We start from the raw sequence: 24,217 nt of genomic DNA, 5'->3' as shown, positions 1-24,217 counted from the left end.
CCTCTGACAAAGATCAAGTTGTAAAGGAAAAGAAATCAGAAGCTGCAATCTCTGACAAAGCTCATGTTGCAGAATCACAACAACAAAAATTAACCTCTGACACAGCTCAAGTTAATAAGAAAGCAAAGAAAGACACAACCTCTGACAAAGCTCAAGCTGTGTTCAAACCAACAACTACTCCATTAGCTGGATTTGCAAAGCCTAGTCTGATGACTGAGATAAGCTTTGAAAAGGGCTCAATTCAACCAATCTCTCATCGTAAAGCAGGAAGAGATAAAGGAGGGCTGGGATCTAAATATGAGAAATTTGATCAGAGTATAGGATCAATGTCTACAGACCCCTCATCTCTATGTGCTCCCAAGATTGGAGCATTACAAGAAAAAATGGATAAATTAGATTCAGTCCTGCTGGTGAAAAATGACAGAGGAGATAATATTCTTATCTACTTCATGTCTGATGGAACAGTGTTTAGAGTAATTGAAGCTGATCTCTATGCTAAACACTGGGAGGAATTGAGATATGTCTCACACATATTTCTTGTAAAGAACAAGTCATGCCAACACATCTCCAATCTGCTCAAAGATCAAATCAGAAGAAAGATGGGTATTACAGGAAACAAAAATGCTGGACCTTTTATTCCTAAATACCTCAATCATAAAGGACAGCTGGTTGAGATGAAGAAAAATTCAGCAAAAATAGTGACAATAGCTGGAATCAGAACTCTTGCATTTAATGAAGAGTCTGATAAAGCTTACAATATCAGGCTGGATAGAGACTTGAGAAGAAATAAGATATATGATCTCAGAGCTGCAATTTATCAAACTGGAGTTTCAGATCCAGAGCTTAGAGAGATCAAGAGACAGATGATTACAGTACTTGAAGAAGCTGAAAGAGAACTCATCAGAGGGTATCTAAAGACAGCAAATGGTGTCTATGAAGCTAAGGAGTAAAGTATCTGTAAGTTTTAAAAAGTTTTCTGTTATATAGCTAAACTCTGTTGCATTTGACTTATCTGTTTTGACATCATCAATTATCTGTTAACTTGCACATAACTCATTTATGCACAAGTTGGGGGAGATTGTTAGATATAATTGATGATTACTAATGTTCTTAAAGTTTGTTTTAGAACAGGAGTCATCAGAGTTTAAACTGGAAGCTGATCAGAGTTTGATGAAGCTGATCAGAGTTTAGTAAAGTCTGACCAGAGTTTGATAAAGTCTGATCAGAGTTTACATAGTCAAGACTCGTCAGAGTTTACACGTGGAAAGAGCTCAGAAGCGGATATACTTCAAGGAAGGATAGAAGCTGAGGAGTGATTTGCTGACTATGGAAACTAAACAGAAAACTGGAGCAATCTTTGATTGATAGAATACATAGCTGATTTATAGGATATCAAATCAGAGATTGATTTTGTAACTGTGTCTATATAAACACAGATTAGGGTTATTCTATAAGAGTTGAGAAATAGAGTACATTGTTAAGAACCCTAGCAGCTCTTAGTGATAAAATATAAATCACTGAGAGAGTTTTTGTAACCATTCAAGCTTTGTGAATAAGAGTTTATTGTTTTCAATCTCTTATATTGTCATACTGTGTTACATATTGTGATCACTATATCATCTTATATAGTGAGTTAATAGGACCTAACACAGATTAGGAACCACATCCAAATCCAGCAGGAAGTTTCGGAACCATATCCAGACCAGGCATTTGTCAGTTCCAGGTTTCGGACAGTTTGATGATGTCTCAACTGACATCAAATGTGGCAAAGGAGATCGAACTCGATATCAGTCACATATTCTTGATTTTAATCAGGTAAATGCTTCTCTTTTTATTAGGCCATTTGACTTTTGTAAGAGTGGTAGAGGCTTATGATTCTGTTGTGCAAATTTGTTTATTGTAGATGTCGGAGTTTAGGAACCAGAAATCCTCTGTTCCTGGAAAGATTCCTTCGGGTTGGTTTAACTCCATGTTTGGTTTCGAGAGTGAATCATGGGAAAGTGATGCTGCAATAACAAAGTATCTAGGATTAGATGGTTACTTTATTTTGTTATTTGACCTTCATATAAATAAATATCATCTGCAACTTCTGGATGAGGTAATTTTTTTGGGTGTTATTTTTATGCCTTGATTTTCTTATTGTGTTTTTTGTTCCGGACAAACTTCATGTTTTACATAAAGTCAAAAGCTAATTGTGTGAATTAGTGGTAAACATGAAACAAATACGTAATTATCTAGGCCGTTACACTACATTTGGCAGATGGTTGTAATCTTTAACAGGTATATGTGAATAGAAATTCTATGTGAGGTTGTCATATGCTGTAATTTTGTGAGTTTGTGCTTTCTCTTTTGGGTCAATGCCCCCGTTTCTGATGTCCAAAAAAACTATACTGAATAACAAATTATACATCCATAAGCTTTATTTTTACAATGTCAATATGATTTATATCTTAGTTTTGGAATTTTGTTTCAGCAGAGAAGAACTAACTTCAACCGGGGAAGGAAGCAGATAAGTGAAAAAACTTTTAAGCCTCAAAGAGACGAAAGTATTCGTTGCACCATTTATGTATCTGAAATTGAGCATAATGTAAGTAATAATTAGTAGATATGTTTATATTTGGATGATTTGTAAATGATTGTGATCAATCATTAAGCTATTCATGTTATCACTCAATCGTATTGGCTTTGTGCTTCTTTATTATGCTTAAAAATATTTTATAATATAGAAAAATAATGTACAAGACAAACTTTCAAAAGTGAATATAACCAAACAGTTAATATAATTTAATACCATTATATTAAATTAATAATAAAACACAAGAAAATGATATTAAGCTTACAAATAATAAAATAGAAATAATATGGTCGCCCGTGCTTCGCACGGGGTATAGACTAGTATAAGTTATAAGTTATAGTATAATATTGAGGATAGACATTCGAAATTTTTATTCTGAAAAGATATTAAAATGCTTTATGTGTAAAAAAATATTTAGCAGACAGGAGGCAAGTGTAACCTTTTAATTCGGAGGCATATATTTTAATTCGAAGACATACATGCAAGTTCACTCTTATCTTTACTTTTATGTGACATATCTTGTGTTTGATTGAATTGTAGAATGAACTTCCGTCCGAATATTTTTTTCTTAAATATAATTTCGATGCCGAAGCTAAACGTTGTTCTCGAAGACTTGATCAGAGCTCAACACCCTTAGATAATTGATGTTTCTCTATAATCTGATAGAAGAAATTCTAAATCATGGCTAGGACCGACCTATTGTTCATGTTAGTCTTTGTTGTCAATAGATGGTTAATTTTATTCTAATTTCTGATAAACCTACATATTTAGCAGATTGTAACACATTCTCTTTGAGCCTTGCTACACCCTAGAATTAATTATATTTTCTCGAATTTTGCAACAACTCGTTATATTCATTTACCAATAGTTTCATTCATTTCTCCAAAGTGCTGTTGTATTTTCGTGATGGTGATATTTTTATTTTTTTAAAAAAAACTTCAACCTACTTTATATTCTAAAATAGCCAAGATTCCTGTGCAATGTATATATTTTTATTGTGATATTCATTCACACTATTTAATTCACGTGTGATCAAAAGAAATTTTCAAATTGTTAAAAGAATGGTGCATTTTTCGCATATGAAGGGAAGAGAAGAGAATTTCTTGTACTCGGGAAAACTCCTGTGAACTGGTTAAAACGAGTAATCTCTATTCGTAGAAGAGAAGAGAATTATTTATTATTTACAAAATGAGACAGTTTAAGGGTTGAAAACGACATCAGAGGTGTGTGGTGCCTTCTTGTAGTTGCGATCAGACTGCGGAGGTGTCATAAGAGCACGGTATTCGCGAAATGGTGGCGATAGAGTCGTATAGTGATGCTGCCAAGATGGAAGACCAGAAAGGTTATTTCATAAACTCGTTGTGTATATATTTGCAGCTCTTCTTGTAAATATGCTTTGATTATGGTATTGTTGAACTCGTTATGTAAATATTGTTGAGTTGATTTCAAATGATTCGGTGGACTGACTGAGCATTTAATTGCTCATATCTGTTTATAATCTGTAAACAATAAAGATTGAACATGACACATATCCGAAGAACAGCCTGGATGCGAGTGACAGCGAGTGCAAGAAAAAGGCGCGACATGGAAGTTAGGAGAAGGATTCGTTGGAGTGTTCCTGAGGCGAGGGTGAAGTTGGTTTTCTTTGTAACATATGATTTTGTACTTTGTGCTGTGATAATATTTTTGATAGAGTTGTAAGAAGACGATCGACCCTGGACTTGTGGGACGACGGTTTGTAAATTAAGACATGTATATCAAGAGATGATGTGGCGGCCTGGAATCACCGGAATGAATGTGGGTCTGAGAGGGACACAAACACTATCGATTAAAGTCAATAGTAGTCCGGAATAATTAGTCATGTATTACTGTTTCCCGTTCTTTTTTCGCTAGCGGCTAAACCACAGTCGTACGCGTTTCGTCCGGGATACTCCGTCAGCTCGGTTCGAGATCTTGGTGTAAACTAAATGGTTTAAATCTTCTATTACAATTTTACAGTTATGAGCAACCGCCGACCGTCTCAATAAAGAAAAAACCTTTTAAACGTATACTATATACCCTAACATACATGTAGCGTTCAGTGAAAAAAAAAGTGTTCGAAAACTTAATCCTAAATTTTTGATATATACACAGGGGCTGCTACAGTATCTTTCGACGAAAAATTACTTCATCCTAAAATTTTTCACGTTTAATGCTTTTTTTTTTTTGCTGGATATATGCTAGTATCATTTGTATTTTTTGGACTGGCTACCTCTATATATAATTTTCACCTTGGCCGCATCGATTTCTGAAGAGTTTATAAAACAGATACAGGCGCCTCTATAATTAGTGAAAAAAAAATCCAGAAAAGCCAAATAAATAAAATACTACCTCCGTCCTTTTTTACTTGTCACTTTGACTTTTTGCACGTAACTTAAGGTGATTAAAAAACATACTTCTTCTTATTATTTTTAAAATTTTCTTTCTCTGAATTAAAATTTATGGTTTATATTTTTATTCACCAAAAAAAAAAATTTAAAAATGATGAGCGGAATTATGATTTTTACTCACCTTAAGTTACGTGTAAAAAGTCAAAGTGACAAGTAAAAAAGGACGGAGGAGTACAATGGTACTCCAAAGTCCAAACTACAGAAAGAATACTGCTAGGGTTAAATGGCGTTTTGGTCACTCAACTGACCGGAAACTTGCAATTGGGTCATCCAACTCAAAAAGCTGTCAGTCACATCATTAAACTCTTAAAAATTTTCATTCAGATCACTGGCCGTTACACTCCGTTAAAAATTTGACGGAAAGCTGACTAAGCGTCGTGACTTGGCTTAAATAAATCCACGGTGGTATGTACAGTCAGCTAAAGTGGCATTTTGGTCACTCAACTGACTACAAATTTGCAATCGGGTCATCAAACTCAAAAAACTTTCATTTAGGTCACTATCATAATATCCGTTAGAAATTGAAAAAAAAGAAAGAATTAAAAGTTATCATGCAGCACCTTTTTTTTCTCTCTTAAAAATAAATAGTAAATAAATTGATAAAATATAAATATATTATCAAAAATAATGTGTCAAACTCTATAAATAATATTTTTACTCCTTGGACTAAAATTTGGAGTTACTTGATTGATATTTATTATGACTTTAATAATTGAAATGTGATCCCGTTAAGATTAATGAGCAAAATGATATATGACCTCCACTTCAGTGACCACTTTGATATTTAATCCTATTTTAAGGCCATTTTCGAAAAACTTCAAACTTAAAAATCTATTGTCATTTTTATTAATTTTTGGTCATTGTGGAAAATTCCATAAGAAATTTAATGATTTTATGTGTGTTTATTGGTTTCATTTGCTAATAAGTTTCGAAATTTTCAAGAGATCAAAAAAGGTGCTGCATGATAGCTTTCAATTCTTTCTTTTTTCAATTTCTAACGAATATTATGATAAGTGACTTAAATGAAAGTTTTTTGAGTTTGATGACCCGATTGCAAGTTTGTAGTCAGTTCAGTGACCAAAATGCCACTTCAGCTGACTGTACATACCACAGTGGATTTATTTAAGCCAAGTCACGACGCTTAGTCAGCTTTCCGTCAAATTTTTAACGGAGTGTAACGGCCAGTGACCTGAATGAAAATTTTTAAGAGTATAATGATGTGACTGACAGTTTTTTGAGTTGGATGACCCAATTGCAAGTTTCCGATCAGTTGAGTGACCAAAACGCCATTTAACCCAATACTGCTATATGAATCTCCTGGAAGTCCACGGTCAGATGTGCCCTTCGACAAGTCTGATTATAAAGAAAGAAAAGTGCCAAGCAACTCTTTCTCAGGAAACTGAGCAAAACACACGCCTAACATCGACTCGGTATCGTTGTTATGGGCTATTGGTATCCTTTTAACTTCACATTCCTCTGCAATTGATTCTCTTGCGGATAAGAATGTACATTTAGTAAATTTTAAAGTCTTTAAGTCCATTCTGACAAAAAAATAAAGTCTTTAAGTTCTCCAGTATAATTAGTAAATCTGTTATTCCGATTGAATGTATCAACTATAATGTGAAGCAGAATCATAAATAAATATTTGATTAACAAGGTAATATTTCTGATTTGATAACCATGGATGACCAGTTTACTGCAGAACTGAAACCAAAGTTGAATCATCCTTGATCATCAAGTAAAAAGATATCAATGTCATCTCTCGGAAAATAGAGAAGACCATACAATTACACAATACATATTCTTGCGCAGCGATCGCACACAAATTTCTTAGACATCAACAGAGATTATTTTCAGAAGCTCAGTACAGGATTTCGAAACTAGGCCTATTTATCAACTTGGTTAATCTTGCCAAGACCATTGCAATTAGCACAAACAATCTGAACTTGATCCTTCCGGGCAGCATTAGCCCTCAATGCAGCCCCTCCTTTCCGCACAAAACCAGCACCATCACATTCAGGGCACCTGCAAACGAACACAAAACACGACTCTTAATGCTAAGAAAAGACCTGAATCAAGCAGCAGAATATTAATCAAATGAAAAGAAAATTCAATTTACAGGTCTTTGCGTGAGAACAAGATGGGAAAAGCGGTTCCCAGCAATGCCACGGCAGCAGCACCAGCGATGAGATAGACAGTTCCATCAGCTGACACGTCTCCAACCGCTGCCACAACCGTCAAAGATCTATTCTTCTTGTTCTCAATTCTGTTCCGGGACAAAGAGGCATTCGAGCCCAGAAATGTTGATCGAGTACCTAAACATCCACACTGCTTTGCTGAATTTGTCGAAAAGAAAGCTTGTAGAGGAGATATTGATGCCATTTTTGTTGCTGGAAAATATTTCACACCATCTGAAAACTAGTTGCAGATCGTTTTATGAGTAACATGTGTGCATATTTTGTCCACAAATTCGTGTTACTAGATAAGGCTACATCAATATCACGACACTGAGGATTATAGGATAAGGATGGTCCCATCAACTCAAATGACAAGACCAAAGGCTCTTCTGCCATACATATTCAAGCTTAACCACAATATCCGCAATTTTTCTTAAACCAAGAAAATTATGTAAAAGTAAAAAAAGGAAAAATTAACGAAGAATATAGGATTGGTAATTCAGATTGAAGATTGTCTAAAATTTAGATTACTCAACTTTATGTGCATAAATTTTGAACAAGTCCTCCCATTACGTGTTAATTTAACGATGCATTAATAATGAGATTTTAACGTATCAGCTCGCCCATCTGCACTTCTGAAAACAGGTAGTACAAGCTTATGATTTTACAGAAGTGAAGCTTGTTTATATGCAGAATTGCAGCCCCAAAACAAACTAACAAACTTCTGCTAATACATAGACTGTAATAGTACTAAACCAAAAGTTCTCAAAATTAAAACAATCTTCTTATATCAATATCCGATTATAAACTTCAGTTAAGCTACATTTGGATAAAACTTAGCTATTAAATCACAGAACTTAAGCATCAACCACAACCCTTCTACGGCTGTTTCCTCTCGACAAGTCCTCACTGAAACCAACTTCCATATTCAACCGCGATGACGAAGAGCTCCTAAACCTGCCAAAAAATGACAGAACACTGCGAAATGCATGCCTAATTCCACCCCTCCTCGTTCCACTTCTTGACCAATTTCTGCTTGTTGAACTGCTGCCATCAACATCATCCTCATCATCCATTTCATCATCGGCACCAGGCACCTCACCCTCCCTTAGTCCCCTGCCACCATTAAACCGTCCAATGGCATATCCGCCACGTGGCAATCTCCAAATGATAAGTCCCATCGGTTCTTCATCATTGTCAGCTTCCAATCCCTCCATTTCTGCCACGTCAGGCGCCAACTCATAACGACAAACTGGACAGGAATTTCGTATTTCAAGCCAAGGCAAAATACAATCCGAATGATACAAATGCTTGCAGGGCAATTCACGAGCCAATGCATTGGCCTCAAAGGCCTCTGTACAAACAGCACAATGCGCGTCACTAATAATGTGGCCTAAATTAATTTTAACAGCAGGCAATGCATCCACCGCAGCCTTAGCAGCCGGAGGCTGAGTAACTGTCATCGTATCAGAACGTATAAAATGTTCAAGAACCCGATCAAAGCCCGGCCCCATCACCAACTCTGACATGCCTGGCAGCAACGGCCTTAGCCCCTGACCAGAACAATCATCGTATAACAACTCATAACTCCCCGTATCTTCAATTCTTCGTAGCACGATAAACAGATTGTAATGTGGCTCGAATGTTGCAGCATTGTCACGTATCGTCTCAACGAAGCCTGCACCGCAATCAAGACAAACAACAGACTGTCCCTCGTGAACTCGAACGTAAGAGTTGCATCCGTGACACCAATGTGATGGCTCAGTGGACTCCATAGCACAATCAAAATAATGTTTATTCAAAAGAAAGCTCAATGCTAAGGTGTTAAGAGAATGAATGTTAAATAGAGAAGGGGTCTTGAAGAAAGCGTGTGGGAGAAATGGTCAGCCAAGTTTGAAGTTTGTGTTAACAAGATTGTGAGACTTGTGTTTGATTATTATATGTTTATGGTCTTAATCACACATGATCAACAGTATAAGACTAAATAGTAGTAGTTTATGTAGGTCCGTGATTGTGTGCTGGGGCTCACAGAAAGTGTATAGATTTTACTGGGCTAGCCTGAACTTTGTCATTTAACGCGTTCACTGTTATTGAAGCTATATTGTTAAGTCGTTGTTAACAGTCAACCAACATCCAGATGTCGAATTTAATTGACCATCCTTGTACAGTTGTACTAGATACTTAAAATATTTTCGTTTTCTTTCTAGTTACATGAATTCTAAAGGATGGGATATTATTCTTTGACGACATTAAATTTACAAGATATTCTCTTACTTTAATTTCGTAGGTCCGAAAATGAAAGGAGATGTTAAGTTTTTTAATTTAATCAGATATTTTATACTGAGCATATATAGTTCTTATGTAAACTAGTGATCTTTGCCCGTGCTTCGCACACTCCAATGTTTTTTTATTTTTTGTTCTGAAAATCATATTCAAATTTTATTGAAATCTTCGTTAAGTTGGACGCATTTATTTTTTGTTTGACTACTATTTTTCTTTGTATTTCTGCATTGACACCATATCAACTATGAAATATAATTTATCCAACATTAATCGAATAAAAATAAATATGTAAATGAAAGGTAGACTTATAATTCAGAATTAGAAAGCAAAGCAATCCTTGAAAGTAATACGATTTCATGTGTCTGAATGAAAAACACACCACTACTAAAATATGCAGAACAACACTGAATTTAATAGAAAAGGAAAAAACAGTATGAAATGAAAAATAAAATAAAACGGTGAAGAAGAACATTTCCGGCTATGCATAACATAAACAGATTGCTCGATTCTCCGGTATTTCCGCTACGATTACTTCTCCTGTTTTGATAGAAATTTGATGTTAGAGTCAAACAAAATTATTATATGTAAAATGGTCATATAGTTGTTGTGAGATCTTACCAATTTAACCTTTTTAGAAGTTGATTTGGATGTTACAGGGGTATCACCACTCTCGGAAAGATTAACAACTGAGCTCTGTAAAATATAAGTAATTACATATTGCATATGCATGAATAAGTCTATAATTAAGTAGTTTGTAATGAAAAGATAGTGCAAGGGGTTGCTCACATCTCCAACAGCAGAAGTTGTACACTGTGTATCTGTTGATGAGGAGATCATGGAGCCAGAATTGCTTGCATAACATGCATCAACAACAAAATATAGTCTGCTCTTGGAGGCTATATTATCTTCCTTAATAACTATTTTGAGCTTAAGCTCCTTTCCAGTAATTGATCTAATCTGCGGAGGAAATTCATTTGTTGTGTGATCCTACAGAAAATGGCATAGCGAGTTAATCCTGGGAAGTGTAATGATACATGCATGTATTCAGTGAGTGTGTTCATTCAAGTACTCTCACCTTAAACTTATCAGAAATGAGTTTAGTTGCCGTTGTCCCGATCATCCTCTTGGCCGCACGATCAAGCAAAACAAAATTGTATGCCTCAGTAGAATCTTCACCAAGAATTACGATCCTGTACCTGATGGATTGAGAAGCAATATTGGAGTTTAGCTGTTGTAATAGTTGAAGACCAGTATCGGCTCAACACTAAAGTTAATTAAGTGGTTGCTTAGGGCCAAGACCCCAAAATTTATAAAATTATATATATGTATATGTATTTAGTTAAGTAATAATAATTAGATTTTAATTTGTAAGTATGGAAAAAACAAAATATATAAAATAAATATGAATTATTGTGCTTTTAAAAGAATATATATATATATATATATATATATGTATATATGTATATATAATGAAATTTTAATGAATATAAAGAAGATTAACTTGAAAAATGAGAATTAGATAAATCAAATGATTTTAATTTTTTTTAGTTATATGTGTATTAAGTACTTACTAAATGGAATAAAATTTACAGTTTAAATATAAAATATTTATTTTTATTTTTCATAAATTTTATGTTATTATAAATTATGTGATTTAACTTTTTTGTGCTATAGTACTTTTAAATATTTAATTAATTTAAATGCTACATTAATATATAAATTAGCGTAATTATAAATAAAAAGCATAATATATAAAATGCTGTATAAATTTTTAAAAAATATAAATATAATTCATTATCATTTTTCCATAAATAATGTTTATGCATAATTATTTTATAATAATGTAAAATACACACTAATTTAAATCTAAGGAGATAAGTATACATGATAATCAATAATATACTAATTTGGATATCAAACAAAATAAAAATATTTTTGATATCCAAACTCACTTAAGGCCTCAAATTTAGTTGAGACTCAAGACTTAGAGCTGATCAAGCTATGTTAACTTACCTTTTTTCAGCAACAGGAATGTTCTTCTTGCAATTGTCACAGTATAGCTTTCCTTCAAGATTCTGCACCTCATTTTCACAACCTCCGCAGCTATCATACCACCAGCGATTTTCCTCTACCCTTACAACTTTGATGTTGCAGTAAACATTTTTCTACATGATTTTAATAAAGAAAATGAGCAAGATCCTCTTGACAATATACATATCTTTTTTTTTTTTATATTTGCAGGGAAGTGAAGAATATCAACCTTTATGTAATCAGCTGCAGCTAGTTCAGCTACCTGCTTTAAATTCAGTGTCTGCACGGCCTCACTTACATGCCGTTGAGAAAATCTTTGGCCATCATTTTCACGTGGAGTATAGCCTTCCTCAATGAGCCTAAAAAATATATTAAGCATGATTTTACAAATTCTAGGATCTGCATAATAAACACTGCACCACAATATGATACCTCTGTCGCATTGCAATAACAGCATCAATATCAAGGTTCATGTAAGCCTTTGAAGAAGACGTTGTACTTAACTGGACAGAATCTGATTTGAAGCATAATTTCAAATTACATACACATGAGACTGAAATCATACAAAACATGAATATGATACAAACATTATTCTTGCCACATCCTTTTAATACTTACTTCTGTGTGTGTTCATCTTTGTACCAGTGAGTATTACAATGATGGGTGTCTCAACTGCTTTTTTCCTTTCATCATCTATTCTCTCTGCAAGGTCCCCCCATGCAGTAGCCTTGTGTGAATACCTGCATATTATATTTTTAAATAACTAAGTTGTGTGAAGAAGAAAAGATATAAACTCATAAAGCCAAACCACATATAATAAAGTCTAGAACCAACCTTCCATCAGTTATCCTGAAACGAATTATACTCCTTGGTCCATTAACAGTATCGATCCGATCAAGATTTTCACAATTCTCAAATACTCCCATAACATCTGATTCACATTTGTATCACACAACATGTCATTTAACCTAAGTATGCAATATATTTTATAATGTTCAATAACATAATAATAGATACAATAATATATGCATATAGAATACATCAATAATACAGTAATACGATATACAATATAAAATAATAAAGAATACAATGTAAATAATAAAGAATAAGATAGATGTCACCTGTGGAGAATTCGCGAGTCTTTTGATCACCGTACGATTCTGCAAGCTTGAACAGATCTCCCAAATCAACAAATTCAAACTTATGCATGGGTATCATAAAGTCATCAGTGTCAACTTTCTCAACAATAGTAGAGTTTGAAAAATTAATGAGGATCTTGCTTGACACGGGCCTAAACGAACCAAATATAGTTAACTAAATACTTGGCCGATAATATGTAGATTAAGTGGTTAACTAAAATAAAACGATGTAAAAATATTTAATTTTAGTTTTATTATCATATAACGCACCAAAAAATGAAAATTGAACATTTTAAAATTATTCAAAGCAAAAGTTAAATAACCATAAATATCAATAAATTATCCAAAGCAAAAGTCGGGAATATATACTTGGTTATACGGTAATATTTAATCATAATAATAAAAAAACAACTAATATTACATTTTTTTACAGGTTTCTAAAACGAATAATAAAGAAGATAAGGTTTAATAAAAATAATAAGTTACGCAACAATAAATTTTTTCATATAATATATAATTTAAATATCTACATATCGTAGTATCAAGTGTTTTAAAATGTTTCTAATTATAAAATGTTCCCGGTTAGTTGTCATTCTACTATTCAGAAAAACTATTATTTTAATTTAATTAGTTTCTAACATGACAGTGGATCAAGTAAAATCAATAAATATAATAAGAGACTCCTTTGAAGTAAAATCAATAACTATTTTTAAGTAAAAATAAGAATGAAATAAGACAAACCTGATTTATTTAAGTATAAATAAATTATGTAAATTTTTTCTGGTCATTTTCAACAATAATACATGTTAAGAAAAAAAAATGTAGACACTTTTTTTTATTTAAAAATAGAAAACTTGTATATGCATCGAATGTGTTTTTTTAGTAAGAAAAGGTTTGTGAAAACACGACAAAAGTTTAAAATAAGTATAAATATTAGAATAATCCAAATATAACTATTTTTAAGTAAAAATAAGAATGAAATAAGACAAACCTGATTTATTTAAGTATAAATAAATTATGTAAATTTTTTCTGGTCATTTTCAACAATAATACATGTTAAGAAAAAAAATGTAGACACTTTTTTTATTTAAAAATAAAAAACTTGTATATGCATCGAATGTGTTTTTAGTAAGAAAAGGTTTGTGAAAACACGACAAAAGTTTAAAATAAGTATAAATATTAGAATAATCCAAATATAACTATTTTTAAGTAAAAATAAGAATGAAATAAGACAAACCTGATTTATTTAAGTATAAATAAATTATGTAAATTTTTTCTGGTCATTTTCAACAATAATACATGTTAAGAAAAAAAATGTAGACACTTTTTTTTATTTAAAAATAAAAAACTTGTATATGCATCGAATGTGTTTTTTAGTAAGAAAAGGTTTGTGAAAACACGACAAAAGTTTAAAATAAGTATAAATATTAGAATAATCCAAATATAACTATTTTTAAGTAAAAATAAGAATGAAATAAGACAAACCTGATTTATTTAAGTATAAATAAATTATGTAAATTTTTTCTGGTCATTTTCAACAATAATATATGTTAAGAAAAAAAATGTAGACACTTTTTTTTATTTAAAAATAGAAAACTTGTATATGCATCGAATGTGTTTTTTAGTAAGAAAAGGTTTGTGAAAACACGACAAAAGTTTAAAATAAATATAAATATTAGAATAATCCAAATATAACTATTTTTAAGTAAAAATAAGAATAAAATAAGACAAACCTGATTTATTTAAGTATAAATAAATTATGTAAATTTTTTCTGGTCATTTTCAACAATAATACATGTTAAGAAAAAAAATGTAGACACTTATTTTTATTTAAAAATAGAAAACTTGTATATGCATCGAATGTGTTTTTTAGTAAGAAAAGGTTTGTGAAAACACGACAAAAGTTTAAAATAAGTATAAATATTAGAATAATCCAAATATAACTATTTTTAAGTAAAAATAAGAATGAAATAAGACAAACCTTTTATTTAAGTATAAATAAATTATGTAAATTTTTTCTGGTCATTTTCAACAATAATATATGTTAAGAAAAAAAAAAATGTAGACACTTTTTTTTATTTAAAAATAGAAAACTTGTATATGCATCGAATGTGTTTTTTAGTAAGAAAAAGTTTGTGAAAACACGACAAAAGTTTAAAATAAGTATAAATATAACTATTTTAAGTAAAAATAATGTCTTCAAAGATTTCAAATCCTCTTTCATTTAAAAGATGAATCCTCTTTCATTTAAAAGATGAATTAGTGACAGTACAAATAAAAATTCAGTTGAAGCGTGAGAATGGGTCAGACCCGGATATAGATGATGGGGCTCCATCTTTTGGTGAAAAGACCATAATGTACAGGGGAAATAATGCATGTGAAGGAGGTTGAGGGTCAGTTAGAGTAATTTGATAAAAGCCAATGCTAGTAAGCTTTAAGAATATATTGAATATATTGATGTATCGAATGTGTTTTTTAGTAAGAAAAAGTTTGTGAAAACACGACAAAAGTTTAAAATAAGTATAAATATAACTATTTTAAGTAAAAATAATGTCTTCAAAGATTTCAAATCCTCTTTCATTTAAAAGATGAATTAGTGACAGTACAAATAAAAATTCAGTTGAAGCGTGAGAATGGGTCAGACCCGGATATAGATGATGGGGCTCCATCTTTTGGTGAAAAGATAATGTACAGGGGAAAAAATGCACGTGAAGGAGGTTGAGGGTCAGTTAGAGTAATTTGATAAAAGCCAATGCTAGTAAGCTTTAAGAATATATTGAATATTGATATCGTAGTGTGCAGGGGGTAGTTAAGTCTTTTTAATACTCCCTCTGTCCCATTTTAACTGATGTTTGATTTTTTAACACGTATATTGAGGTGTAAAAAGACAATGTCTACGCTTAATAAAAAAATTCAATTCTTATATCAAATAAAAGTTTAGTTTCTAAACTTTTATTTGATATAAATTTTATAAAGAATAATTATATTTAGATGTGATTTTCTTAACACCTTAAAATACGTGTAAAAAAGTCAAAAGCAGTTAAAATGAGACGGAGGGAGTATAATTTTTTTGGTGAGAAAGTTAGTTAGGGGTCGTTTGGTTGAGGGGTATCTGGAATTAGGTATGAGTTTCGTGCATTCTAAACCCATGCATGTGTTTGGTTGTAAGAAAACAAATTTTGAAACCCATTCCTCAAACCCACAAGTATGAATTTTGATACCCAAGAGATGAGGTGGGTGTGAAATGGGGGTATGGGTATCAATTTTATATTTTATTTTTTTTTGTCTCTATTTAAACAATTAAATATTAATATTTAATATAAAAATAATCAACAATGCAAAAATACATAACAATAATAATTTTATTAAAATTTTAATTAATATAAATAATTAATATAATTATTTTTAAAAAAGTTAAATATATTGATTCCAGCAATTAACCAAACACATGATATCAGATATGATGCCTTAAACCCATACCACTTTAACCCGATTTCTCATTTCAAACCCATATCACTCTGCGAACCAAACGACCCCTTAAATAGTTAGATGATTTTTCCATTCTACTACATACTTACACATTTCTCTACGCTCTCTTTGGAATCTCTTCTCTATCAATGTAAACTCTGATTAGCTTTAATGGAAGATACGAGCTTCTGCATCTCTCTCTGAACTTGTTTGCATGGTATCAGAGCGATGTTGCTTAAATTAATATATTAATAAAAAAATTATATATTTTAATGACTTGATTGTGAGATTTTTAGGTTAGATGACCTCACTCTAAGCAACTTGAATGATATTTTTTAAATAAAGAGCCATTTCAAGATTTCACGTAATATTTTTGTTCAATTTTTAATGGTTTTATAACGATAAAAATCTGTCTGAAAATTTCAAATAATTTAGTGATTTGATGGCAAAATTTTCAGATTCGATGACCTACTCGCAAGTTAGAGTTGAATTGAGTGATAATTTATCATTTAAGCCTTTCTCAAAATATTACATTTGAACGTGCTTAAAAATATTTATCTATAATTTATTTTTCTTTTCTATCATAAGAAACTCATGAACACGGCATTAATGCGTTGGTAAATTCCTCAGTCAGTCCGGATAGTCATTATAAATTCCGGTTCCTAGTGATGGTGGCGGCTCTACCAGTGGAACGCACCTCAAGTCTCAAGTTTGAGTGTGGAAAATATCACTATCATTAGATGAAAACAGAGGCATCTTATTAGCTTGCCGATGCAGTGAAGAAAAAAAATGAAAATACTCTGTTTTTTTTGACAAACGGATAGCTCTACTACTGAGCTACTCGAAAGCAAGAACCCTCCGGCCCTCCCTAAGATGAGATTCTTTTACCGGTGTTGTTCATGATTGTTTGCAAAGAGATTCTATGTGTTCTGATAATGAATTCTTTATTAAACAAAAGTTTTTAAGGATTGATATCTCTATTAAAATGCAATTACAAGAACGAAGAGTAAAACGGAGCAAACCAAGACACTGAGCGCAATTTGTTATTGCTATTGTATCTCTTGGCTCGCAGAAGTGGATACATATTTGTGACAGCAATGTGCTTTATTACTGGCCAGTTGACAGGCAGAATTCCGAGAACTGAGGCTTCTGCTTATGAAGCATAATTTGCAAGATATGATTTTCCTTCTAGTTTGCTTTGGAGACTCTGCCTTAAATAATCTTCGTAAGTGACCTTCTTGTATAGTTTATGTTGCTGTGAGTCATCTAACATCTGCTTCAGCGGCTCCACTTCTACTTCCATTTGTGGAGTCACAAACGATGCATACGAGATCCTTGCTCTTGTTCCATTCGTTATTGCTCTATGTTCTATGCTTTTGTACCTCCCGTTGCTCCAAATCTATATCATTTATCACAGTAGAACAAATTTACATAATGAAAAATAAAGCTGAAAAATGTAAAGAGTTTACAAATTAAATGAAAAGGTCATGTTTTTTTTTTCTGGCCAACACTGCAGTAAAATTCGGTTAGAATTATACCTCTAACACATCTCCGACATTGACAATCAGTGAGTTCGGTACTGGTTTCACTGGGACCCATCCTCCATCATGACGAATCTGCAATCCATTGACGTCGTTATCCTGCAGAAGAATGGTTATGGTGGTTGCATCAGAGTGTGGACTCATCCCCATCACTTTCTCAGGCTCGCAGCAAACAGGATAGTAATTCACTCTCATAGATATCTGCATTTCCTTGTGTAGTTCAGGAAGCTCATTACTTTCCATCCCCATGATTAAGGATAAAGAACCAAGGAGTTTTTTGCTAACAGTTCCCACTTCCGCAGAGTATGCTTCAATAGCCCCTCTGCAGAAACAACATTTTAATCGAAAGTTCTATCAATTATTATTTGAAAATAATGGTTGAACATACCTGAGTTCTGCTGGTTTGCCAGGCCATAACTCAAGCTTCCTACCGCGCACTGGGAATAGACGGAACATTAGTGAATCAGACCAGTCAACCGTCTGATCTTCAGTGACAGGGTAAGGTCTACCATAACCTTCTATGGCGAGCGGATCAAACGGGTATCTCATCTTATCTTCAAGTGGAAGCTTGAAGAATTCAGATGCAGCTGTCTTCATATCCTCTAGCACTCCTTCGTCCATTCCATGATTGATCACCTAGACCAAAAACTAGATTCAAAACAGGCAACTAATAAAGAAACAATTTTGGCATCAGGGAACCGTAAACGACATGTGTTACCAAAAAGAAGCCCCAGGACTTGCAGGCCTCATCGAGTTTCTTGAGCTCTTCCTCCTGGCCTAGTGAAAGCAATGCCAAGTCAATGACGGGGACTTCTGCAGAAAGAAGTGGTAGTTCCATATCTTTCGATGCATCATTTTCGGTCAGAATGTATCGTTTTGGAACAAATGAAGGGTCCCTTTTCACGATCTCTTCAACACAATCAATCTCTTCAACTATTTGATTATCACTTGTAACCATTTTTGCAGTAAAAGAGTTTTGAAAGTCTTCTTGTGCTACAGAACATAATTATTGTGGATGCTCGGTAGGTAATTACTTATGGGAGACGCTCGTGATTGCTGACAACATTTTTCCATTTTTTTATAACTGAAAGATAAAAATCGGAACTTGGGCACGGGGACGTAATCTTGCATTCATGTTAAAATTCAAAGTGTTAGTTGTGTTTGGTTGGGGAGAATGCAATGTAATAGAATGAGTAAAAATACTTGAAAAACTAATAGAGGATTTGAGAAAAAATTGAGGATACGAGAGAATGGAGCATTATATCTCAAATTGAAGGTGTGATATTTAACACATGATGTAATGAATGGAATGTAGGAAGGAATGAAATTTCTTAACAAATGTATGGTTCATTTTTCATTTCATTCCTTCCGGAATCATTCACCCCAATCAAACACAACATCTTCAAAGGTTGAAAACTGTTAGCTAAAAATCTATGTGACACAACAACTTCAAAGGTTGAAAACTGTTAGCTAAAAATCTATGTGTCATCTCATGTGTCATTTAGGTGGACCTTTTATATAATATGTTAAAAAAGTTGCATTCTAACCATCATCCTTTAGCAAAAAAATTATGGATAATTAAGTATCATTCAATAGATTTATTGAATCAAAAACTATCAGGTATAATTTTAGTTTATAATGATTATACATAACACCATTGTAGTGTATATCTTTACTGTTAGCAAAAAATTTGGATAAGCATTATAGCTAATAAATTTAGATATTATCGTTAGAGATGTTCTTTTAAGTCTTTTAAATATAAATAAGGAGTTTACTACCAGAAAAAACCCACTAATCTTTTGTATGAGCCGATCAAATTTAATTTATAAATTTTAGTACTTGACATGGGCGCATGGACACATCACGGAATAAAATTGAATGCGTTAAAACAAACCGGAATAGGTTACTGAGGAGTGAGGAGCAGGTATGGAGATTCTGAACCTGACCTCTGACTTGCACTCTTTGTTTAACAATATATATATTGTCGTTTTCATTGATACAGGGTGGCGTAACAATTATCGAAGTCACGTATCATATAACTATGTACTAGCATTTTAATCCGCGCGAAGCAGACGGCTATATAGTTCATAATTTATTATTGATAAATTAAATTTTAATATCATTTTATTAGTATTTTACTATTAGTGAATTGAATTTTAATTAGATTATATTAATCAACTGATTATATTTTCTCACGGAAATTTAACTTTTTTAATTTATTATCTATTTATAAATAATTTTCTGTTATTAATATTTAATAATTTATTATTCAATTAATTTTCTTTTAAGACAAATAATGTCTTCCGTTTAAGAAGTTACAAACGCAAACAAATTTTTTTTACTATGCACCAGACCTCTTAAAAAAAGTAATGTTTTGTATTTAATGTAAAAGAACTCTTCTTTTTTTTTTACTTTATATATCTATAGGTGAGCACTATTTCATAATTATTTAATTAGGAAATGCACATTTTAAAGAAAAAATATTTTCCAAATTATAGAAAACGCTTAAATAAAAATTACCTTATTGTTATGTAATTATTTTATTTAGGTGACCTTTGGCTTGTGGATGACTTTGTCCTTTAACTTGCTCCCATTAATAGGAGACTCTTGACCCTCCATTATACTTGTAACATATATCTCATGGCCTATATAAAGGCATTTTGTATTGCTTCAAATGACATGAAAATCCTCACCATTCTCTTAGTCATTTTATTCTTCTATTTGCTCTCTTTATAGTATATATTATATAACACGTTATCAGCACGATAGTGTAAATAGGTATTGGAAATCCAAGAAGTAGAAAGATTCTACGGAAATCTTGTTATTTCGCTTTGTCCATCAAGTAAGTACACTTCTTGTAGCTTACTTTGCTTTGCTTGCAATTGTATGATCTTTTTGTGCTTATTATGTGTTTGAGTCTTATAAATTTTGTATTTAGTTCATTGTTCATCGGAATTCATTGATCTTATACTCGTTGCAAAGGTCTTTTGATCCTTTACAATTTTTCTTCTTCGCATATTTTTAAAATATGCTCATAAGTATGTCAAAATCTGCATTTTGTGTAATCTGATTATATGATTCAAGTTGATATGCTGTCACTTCTAAAATACATAGTAAATTGAATATTTTTCCAAATATTATGAGCAATACCATTCTGGAAACCTCTTTTCGATATCTACTTTTTGTCTTTACACTCCATTTCGATATTCTGTGATTTCGATGTCTTAAATATCAAAATACTATTATAATCAGAAGCTGATTTTGCATCTGCAGTCCACAAATATTTGTTTTCTGAATTCGTTACTTGTTCGTTTTTAACGAGCCTTACCATTCTGAAAAAATCTCGGAATATTCTACGTTTTTCGTGTTTTATACTTTTCCAGATAAAATCATCTTCATAGAGTAAATTGACATTCTTTGAAACTGATCAGATTTGATTTTATCATAGAATTATGACTTATCATAGAGTAAATTGCTATTCTTTGGTTCATGATATTGGATTAATATGTTTTGAGGTTATTTTTGATACTATTCTTAATTTGAAAGATTTAAGATATTTGAGCATGTGATTTTTGAGTATGTGTTTTTAGTAGTTAACACAACTAGGATGTTTGGTTAGTATAGACCTATTTGCGATATACATAATAAATTTATTAAAATCTTACCTTGATGTTTGCTCTCTAGATAATTTGTTTTAGTATTTGAAATATCAAATCTTACAAAACTCAAGTTTAATGTACTTGATGTCACCCGGAAAAAAAAATATTACTTGACATGGATTTTGGATGCGGAAATCCATCCAAGTGCCATGAGCCTTGGTGACACAATAAATGAGGAAAATAAGGCCTCTGAGTAAGATAAAGCAAAGACTATGATTTTTTTAAAAAAAGATCCACACTCTTTGGATGGATTGAAAGAAAAATATGACAACACAAAAAAAAACGGAAGTGATACTTCCCGAGGCTCGCTATGATTGGCATCACTTGCGCTTGCAAGACTATAAAAGTGAGAGCAAGTATAACTTTGCAATGTTTAAAATTACATCTCCACTAAAGTTGTGTGGCGAGAATATCATTGACAAAGATATGTTGGAGAAAACAAACTCCACATTCCCCGTCAATCATATGCTCTTACATCAACAATATCGTGAACGTGGATTCACAAAATATTCTGAGCTTATTTTAAGTATTGCTCTTTCATGAAAAAAAAATCATGAACCTGATTGGTTCAACACCATTTCCTGAAGTGAATGTTGTGTCTATTCATGACTGTAAAAAAAATAAGACCTTTTGACGTGGTCATGGACATGCCCGTGATTGTGGTTTTGGGCATGGTCGAGGTCATGATTACCACAGTTTCTCCATTTTTTAATAAATTAAAAAAAATGCTCACCTCTAGAATTGGAGGGAAAATGAGGAGAAACCAAAGAAAAATGTGATGCCTTAAAGGATCACATTAGAATTAGTGATTTCTTTGAAGATGAGAATGTGAAGATGACCAAATTTGATGGTGGCGATAATTAAATCGAATATTTAAAAGCCTTGCTTTGCTTATTGAATATAAAAATATTTATGTTCGAACTTTGAAATGATTGCTTGAGTATATATTATGAAATCTCTTTCTGTTTAAATTATTTCAAATATTATATTTTTTAAAATATTTATATATTTTTTCTTTTGAAGAAATATGGCCGGTAGCTTTTCATTATGTGACATGAAAGATGAAGAATCATTTTGTTTGGCGGATAGTGCAACAACACTTACAATTTTGAAAAATAAAGCATATTTTTCGCATCTAACAATAGCCAAAGCTAATGTCAATATAATATCGGGTGCATCAGATTTAATTGAAGGCTCCGGAGCAAGTATAATGCTACCTAATGGTGCATGTTTATTGATTGAAAATGCAATGTTTTCCCCCCGATCAAAAAGAAATCTTTTGAGTTTTAAAGATATACGCCACAATGGCTATCATATTGAGACGACAAATGATCGTGATAATGAATATTTATATATCACAACTATAGTCTCAGGGAGAAAACATGTGATAGAATAACTCCCATCATATAATTCTGGATTATATTATACTTTCATAAATCCAGTTGAGTCACATATGACTATTAATAAAAGTTCCGTTGACCCGGGAAATTTTATTATATGGCATGATCGTTTAGGCCATCCGGGTTCAACAATGATGCGAAGAATGATTGAAAATTCAAATGGACATCCGCTCAAGAATAAAATTGTTCCATTGTCCAAAAATTTTTCATGTGTTGCTTGTATTCAAGGAAAATTGATAACAAAACCATCTCCTATGAAAGTTGTCATTGAATGGCCAAAATTTTTGGAGCGAATTCAAGGAGATATATGTGGACCAATTACCCCATCTAGTGGGCCATTTCAGTACTTTATGGTACTCATTGATGCATCAACAAGATGGTCACACGTTAGTTTATTGTCCACTCCTAATGTTGCTTTTGCACGACTCCTTGCTCAAATAATTCGATTACGAGCACAATTTCCTGATTATAATATAAATAGTATTATTGAAACTTGCTTGAACATGAATAACCCCCTTTGGTATTCTCCGTGTATTCTTACGTGAACCAATACGTCCGTGCATATAAACGGTTTTAATATAAATATTAATATATAATTTTAAGTAAAAAAAATATTATTATATAGTGAAAAGTTTTATGGAGACTGATTTTTGTGTACGCATTAGAGACTTAATCACAGCCATTAGAGACTTAATCACAGCCATTCAAATCTTACTCATCGCAGATATTTGTCCTGCACGTTCGTTTTCTCTCCCTATCTTGTCCTGCACTTCTAAATCGGTGAACAACAAGCAGAACTTCTAAATCTTACATAACATAAAATAATAATTCCATAATATGGTGTTCAATCACCGAAATCCTAACAAATAAAAATAATAATTGCATACAAACAAAGATGTAGCTGAACATTGTTATGATTGACACTGAACTCATTGTCATTGTCCTGCAACGAACTCAATTTGTTGCAAGACAACATAACACTTAGATATATCACAAATATGCGGGACAAATAATTAATATTACATTACTAGAAATACAAGACAAGAATAGTGTAAATTATAAAGATAGTTTTGAATTAAAACTAAAACAAGAGATGCAGGACAAGAATAGTAATAATACATTACTAGAAATGTAGGACAAGAATAATGTAAATTATTAATATTACATTACCAAAAATGCAGAAAAAAATATATTTAATCATGTCCATTAATTGTCAGATTATTTTAACGGTGGATCTTGTAGTCTCTAAGGACTTTAAAGTTTCTGGTCTCCATTGAGTCCAACTCAGTATATAATTATATAATATTAAAACAAATTATATACCATTATTGAAATAAATGATATATTTATGTTATTATTTTTCTTGATGATCTATTCCTATTTATGAAATTAATACTTTTATTAATTTGAAATATAGAAACAATATATTAAAATTAAATATTAACAAATGATTATAATCATTTTTTAATGAAACACATACCATTATATTACAATCGTAGGCAACATGATATTCTG

General features: G+C 31.9%; 4 protein-coding genes across 4 annotated transcripts; all 4 read right to left on the bottom strand.

Moving 5' to 3' along the window:
• Positions 1-6,625: 6,625 nt before the first annotated feature.
• On the bottom strand, positions 6,626-7,473 carry LOC135151126 (uncharacterized). The gene is made up of 2 exons (XM_064088721.1): positions 7,124-7,473; positions 6,626-7,029 (listed from the first exon to the last, which is right to left on the bottom strand). Exons 1-2 carry the CDS (start codon positions 7,384-7,386, stop codon positions 6,891-6,893), a joined length of 402 nt encoding a protein of 133 aa, XP_063944791.1. The 5' UTR covers positions 7,387-7,473; the 3' UTR covers positions 6,626-6,890.
• Positions 7,474-8,038: 565 nt separating this feature from the next.
• LOC135151523 (E3 ubiquitin-protein ligase RDUF1-like) lies at positions 8,039-8,956 on the bottom strand. The gene has a single exon (XM_064090014.1). The coding sequence runs from the start codon at positions 8,954-8,956 to the stop codon at positions 8,039-8,041; it is 918 nt and encodes a 305-aa protein (XP_063946084.1).
• Positions 8,957-9,992: 1,036 nt separating this feature from the next.
• Positions 9,993-12,704, bottom strand: LOC135151522 (uncharacterized). Its single transcript, XM_064090013.1, has 10 exons — positions 12,617-12,704; positions 12,330-12,426; positions 12,114-12,235; positions 11,928-12,009; positions 11,725-11,854; positions 11,478-11,629; positions 10,540-10,660; positions 10,251-10,451; positions 10,083-10,157; positions 9,993-10,001 (listed from the first exon to the last, which is right to left on the bottom strand). The coding sequence occupies exons 1-10, from the start codon at positions 12,702-12,704 to the stop codon at positions 9,993-9,995; spliced, it is 1,077 nt and encodes a 358-aa protein (XP_063946083.1).
• Positions 12,705-17,027: 4,323 nt separating this feature from the next.
• LOC108214681 (protein SRG1-like) lies at positions 17,028-18,689 on the bottom strand. The gene is made up of 4 exons (XM_017386818.2): positions 18,362-18,689; positions 18,032-18,279; positions 17,641-17,965; positions 17,028-17,501 (listed from the first exon to the last, which is right to left on the bottom strand). The coding sequence occupies exons 1-4, from the start codon at positions 18,599-18,601 to the stop codon at positions 17,256-17,258; spliced, it is 1,059 nt and encodes a 352-aa protein (XP_017242307.1). The 5' UTR covers positions 18,602-18,689; the 3' UTR covers positions 17,028-17,255.
• Between the last annotated feature and the right edge of the window lie 5,528 nt (positions 18,690-24,217).

This window comes from Daucus carota, chromosome 3 (genome assembly GCF_001625215.2).
Source record: "Daucus carota subsp. sativus chromosome 3, DH1 v3.0, whole genome shotgun sequence".
In the NCBI taxonomy this organism is placed as follows: domain Eukaryota; kingdom Viridiplantae; phylum Streptophyta; class Magnoliopsida; order Apiales; family Apiaceae; genus Daucus; species Daucus carota.
The sequence above is the reverse complement of the archived record's forward strand: the minus strand, read 5'-3'. Positions and strand labels throughout refer to the sequence as shown.

Excerpts from the sequence above, each read along its gene's own strand:
- LOC135151126 (XM_064088721.1), bottom strand. The coding sequence starts at position 7,386 with ATGGCATCAATATCTCCTCTACAAGCTTTCTTTTCGACAAATTCAGCA. Across the intron at positions 7,030-7,123 it reads TTGTTCTCACGCAAAGACCT|GTGCCCTGAATGTGATGGTG; the intron begins GTAAATTGAATT and ends GTTCGTTTGCAG.
- LOC135151523 (XM_064090014.1), bottom strand. The coding sequence starts at position 8,956 with ATGGAGTCCACTGAGCCATCACATTGGTGTCACGGATGCAACTCTTAC.
- LOC135151522 (XM_064090013.1), bottom strand. The coding sequence starts at position 12,704 with ATGCATAAGTTTGAATTTGTTGATTTGGGAGATCTGTTCAAGCTTGCA. Across the intron at positions 12,010-12,113 it reads AAAGATGAACACACACAGAA|ATTCTGTCCAGTTAAGTACA; the intron begins GTAAGTATTAAA and ends GCTTCAAATCAG. Across the intron at positions 11,855-11,927 it reads GTTATTGCAATGCGACAGAG|GCTCATTGAGGAAGGCTATA; the intron begins GTATCATATTGT and ends TATATTTTTTAG.
- LOC108214681 (XM_017386818.2), bottom strand. The coding sequence starts at position 18,601 with ATGGTTACAAGTGATAATCAAATAGTTGAAGAGATTGATTGTGTTGAA. Across the intron at positions 18,280-18,361 it reads AGTCCTGGGGCTTCTTTTTG|GTGATCAATCATGGAATGGA; the intron begins GTAACACATGTC and ends TTTTTGGTCTAG. Across the intron at positions 17,502-17,640 it reads ATGTCGGAGATGTGTTAGAG|ATTTGGAGCAACGGGAGGTA; the intron begins GTATAATTCTAA and ends TAAATGATATAG.